Here is a 3,954-nt window from a genome sequence, read left to right as displayed (position 1 = left end):
GTGTGTGTGTGTGTGTGTGTGTGTGTGTGTTTGAGTTGAGGTGGGGGCTGCGGGGTGGGTGTATCTCAGGACTATGGTGTTTCTAAAGAAACTGAAAAGCTTATGAACTGTCAGCGTTCTGTCACGGAGGGAAAAATAGCACGGCCCGTGAGCCCCGTTTGACGCGCTTGACTTTGTGTGGCGTTCGCACATTCGCACAACGGGGGAAACGAGGGACAATGACTGACACACAGAGGGGAAAGAAGAAGAGGTAGAAGAAGAAAAAAAAACGATGTGTTGTGATGTGTGGAGGGTTGGTTTGAAGTGGCACTCAACACACCTCTCCATTTGTCTCTCCCTCCTTGTCTCGTCTCTGTGTGCGTGCTCCAGATGTTGGGGAGGACTTGGGGAAGGCAGCAGGGAGCATCCAGCCGTCTCTGTCCCAGCATCGGGAGCGCAGTGTGGGCTCGTCCTCCAAGGATTGTCCCTACTGTGGCAAGACCTTCCGCACCTCCCATCATCTCAAAGTCCATCTGCGGATACACACAGGTCAGTACACACACAACAAAATAAAACTAACCCCTTCTTCAGCCGAGTGCAGGCATGGAGTGCATTTCATTTATTATGCTTCACATGCAACATTTACTTTCCTACCTATACTTACATTCCCTTCTGGGGTTAGACTGATATATTGGTTTATGAATATGGCTCTAATGAGATATTGGGGTCAATCTGCCTTTAAAATATGATGGATGTGATGCAGATGCATTGATTGCGTATTGGTTTTGTAATTGATACTACATTAATTCTGGAAGTTTTCAAAGGCCCTAGATGAAAAAGTAATACATCAAGATACTTTTCTAGATATAGAAAATAAAAATTAAGAAAGAAAGACACACGTTCTTACAGTACAAACTACTTCCATCAAAATGAAAGGCATAGGCAATGGCGTGAGAATAAGCAGGACCCTAAAAAAAACCATAGATTCCAGTTCATCATACCACGTACTGTAGTTCTCACCTAAATCATAATCCTGTTTAGTCCACAAAATGTAGTTTTCCGTGCGGTTTTATCAGATGTTTAGCTGTAACGCATGTCATTCAAATTGACACAAATACTAATAAAATAAACTACTCATGGCTAGGAATATGCCTTTCCTAACAGTGTCCTCCATCGAGGCTTACGGCCGTTATTATTCTGTGTTTTCATACTCGTTGCATTGAGCTCCAATTAACACAACAAGGGTTCAGTGTCCTCCAATGACATCACTCTGAGGGCAATTTCACACTCGCTAACTCTCAATAACGTTGAAGCCAAAACAAAGCCGGCCTGTCCACAGTTTATGGATATGCGTGAGACGATGGGCCTAATAGATTTAGCTTTATTTTCCAGTCAAGCGTCCTAACCCCTCCGAGCTGCGTTCTCACTCTACTCATACATCTCGCCAAAGCAGGGCTTCCGGGCCCTTCTGCTCGTTGCCGTGAGGTTAAGGCTGCAGTCAGAGTAATGATGTGGACTGTGGACGGTAGCCAGAGTTCTAACCCTCTGCAAGGTACAAACGCCCCACTGCCTATCCAGGCTAAAGTCACAATCAGACCATGGACAGGTCACCTTACGACAAGGACGCCAGCTCCTGGCTGCTGGGCCTGGTGTGGAAAAGTAAAAGTTTGTCAGGTGCTTCCCCTCCGCAGCCTCTGAGTTCATCTCACAGGGACTTACACTGTTAGAAAAGTCAGTAGGAATACAAGCTTATATGCCGTGTAAATTTGAAGGGAATTCTCTGTTATGATTTTTCCAAAATTTGACTTAGATTAAATTTCGTCCGTACACTTAACCAAAAAGGTACTGGTAAATTTTTGCCAGGACACACTTCTTTTTTTTCATTTACAGGTTAGTATTTCCAATCTGGAAAGAGTGAATTCTGATGTTAGGACACTTTGCCATCTAAGCGCTGGAGAATAGTTAGTACTGTTTAGGGCTAATGACACTTTTCATTGTGGATTAATTAATCAGACAAACAACAAATCAATTTGTTGTTTTGCCTTTAAAAGCCCAAGATGACAATAGAGTGCGGATCGGGCCGCATTCGCGTCCGACAGAGCAGTAACCGAACCCAACCCGAGCCCGAGGGGCATTAAGATATTTATGTCCAAACCCGAGCCAGACACAGTTAAAACCTCCTTTTTTCCTCATAGTAACGACACATGTGCATTTGATGCCTGCTTTTATGAAGCAACTGTAGGAAGGCATTCTGAAATGTCAACAGATCAGGGCACACGGAGTGCACGTTACCACTGAAGATGTCCACATTAAATAGCCGAAATGAAAATAAACATAAGCCAACCAAAAATGACCCAAGCTAACGGAACTAAATCTAATAAAATTCCCACCAGAGGTTCTGTGGACCTCCTCCTCTGCTCAGTTTAAAATGTTCAATGCTTTATCGTGCTGATGTGATCGAGCCCGACCCAAACCCCAGACATCATTTCTAAATATCTGTCCTAACTTGGACTGGCCCGTCTGGTACCGCCGGGTCCCTTAGGGTCCCTTAGGGTCCCTTGGGGTCCCATCAGGCCCCATCGGACTCGGTCGGATCCTCAAATGTCTTGTTTTGTCCACAACTCAAAGATATTCAGTTTACTCTCACAGAGGGGTAAATAGTAGATTTACTAAGCTGGAATCAAGAATTTTGCCTTTTTTTTCATTAAAAAATGACTCAACATGAATGAAATAGTTGGCAACTAATCCAATAATCTTTTCAGCTCTTCTGCAGATTATATGTATTTTCCATTAATCTATGATTTTAACGATTAAGTGAAATTAAATGTATTGTTAATTAACAACACTATCACCAGAAAAGCATGTCAATATTGGACCTTGGCTAATGTTCTTTTCAGTTTTCTTTTTTTGCTTTATGACATTTGACATTTACAAAACATATACAACAGCGAGAGAAGAAGCCACGAAAAAATTGGCATTTGTGCTTCATAATTGACTTAAGTGATTGATCAAACATTAATATTTTTGCGGAGAGGATTTTTATTGATAAGTAACCACCATTGGTCCAGTCAAAGCATCCTTGAGCAAGGCATCATTAAGTAGGGCTGCACGATATGAGGAAAATGTCAAACTGCAATATAATATCGGAGGGAATGATCAATTTTTTGGATCATCATTCTCATTTTCATTGAAACAGAAATGAAAATGTTCTATAGTCATATAGTGTGATTTTTGCAAGAATCTGTACCAAAGAAAGATGTCCTCCTTTAGTCTGTAGGTTAGGATTTGTAGGCCGGGACGTCTCTGCGGCCCCACAATTACTCATTCGGAATGGTTAGACACATATTTTGCCAATTACAAATATTGCACTCCGCCTGCGATTTGGATGTTGCTCTATTCCATATAGAAATTATTACAATTTTGATGAAATTGCAATAATTTGTGCAGCCCTGATGATAAGATCCTCACCTACAGGTTACTCCGATCACCTGCAGAAAAGTGACGCCGAATATCTGTAACGTAAAAGGAAACAGCTTCAGTAATTAGCCAAATACATATTTCTGCACTCATATCACAATGAATGATGCAGTGTTGGAAGAAGTATTCCGATCCTTTACTTAAGTAAAAGTAATAATACCACAGTGTACAAATACTCTGCTACACGTACGAGTCCTGCATTGAAAATGTTAGTTGAGGAAAAGTATGTACAGTAAGTATCATCAGGAAAATGTACTTCAAGTAATCAGAGTAAAAGTACTCAATGCAGAACAAAAATCCTCACATTTAAGTAACTGTAAAGGATCCAAACAGTTGTGCATTGGACTTATATTGTTAGCTATATATATTTATAAAATCACAATTAGATTTCATAAACTACATGTGTTTAGTGAAAAAATCGTAATCTGTAAGGTAAAAAGTAACTAAAGCTGTCGGATGAATGTAGTGAAGTAAAAAGTACAATATTTCTCTCTGAAA

General features: G+C 40.9%; 1 protein-coding gene across 1 annotated transcript in view; it reads left to right on the top strand.

Moving 5' to 3' along the window:
- Positions 1-3,954, top strand: part of znf536 (zinc finger protein 536) — a gene marked incomplete at its 5' end in the record, with an annotated part of 312,490 nt that overhangs the window by 209,158 nt on the left and 99,378 nt on the right. The window contains 1 exon segment of the mRNA XM_032510927.1: positions 370-528. Coding sequence (XP_032366818.1) covers positions 370-528 — 159 coding nt within the window.

This window comes from Etheostoma spectabile, unplaced genomic scaffold, assembly GCF_008692095.1.
Source record: "Etheostoma spectabile isolate EspeVRDwgs_2016 unplaced genomic scaffold, UIUC_Espe_1.0 scaffold285, whole genome shotgun sequence".
Taxonomy (NCBI): Eukaryota; Metazoa; Chordata; class Actinopteri; order Perciformes; family Percidae; genus Etheostoma; species Etheostoma spectabile.
This window is presented reverse-complemented; position numbering and strand designations above follow the sequence as displayed.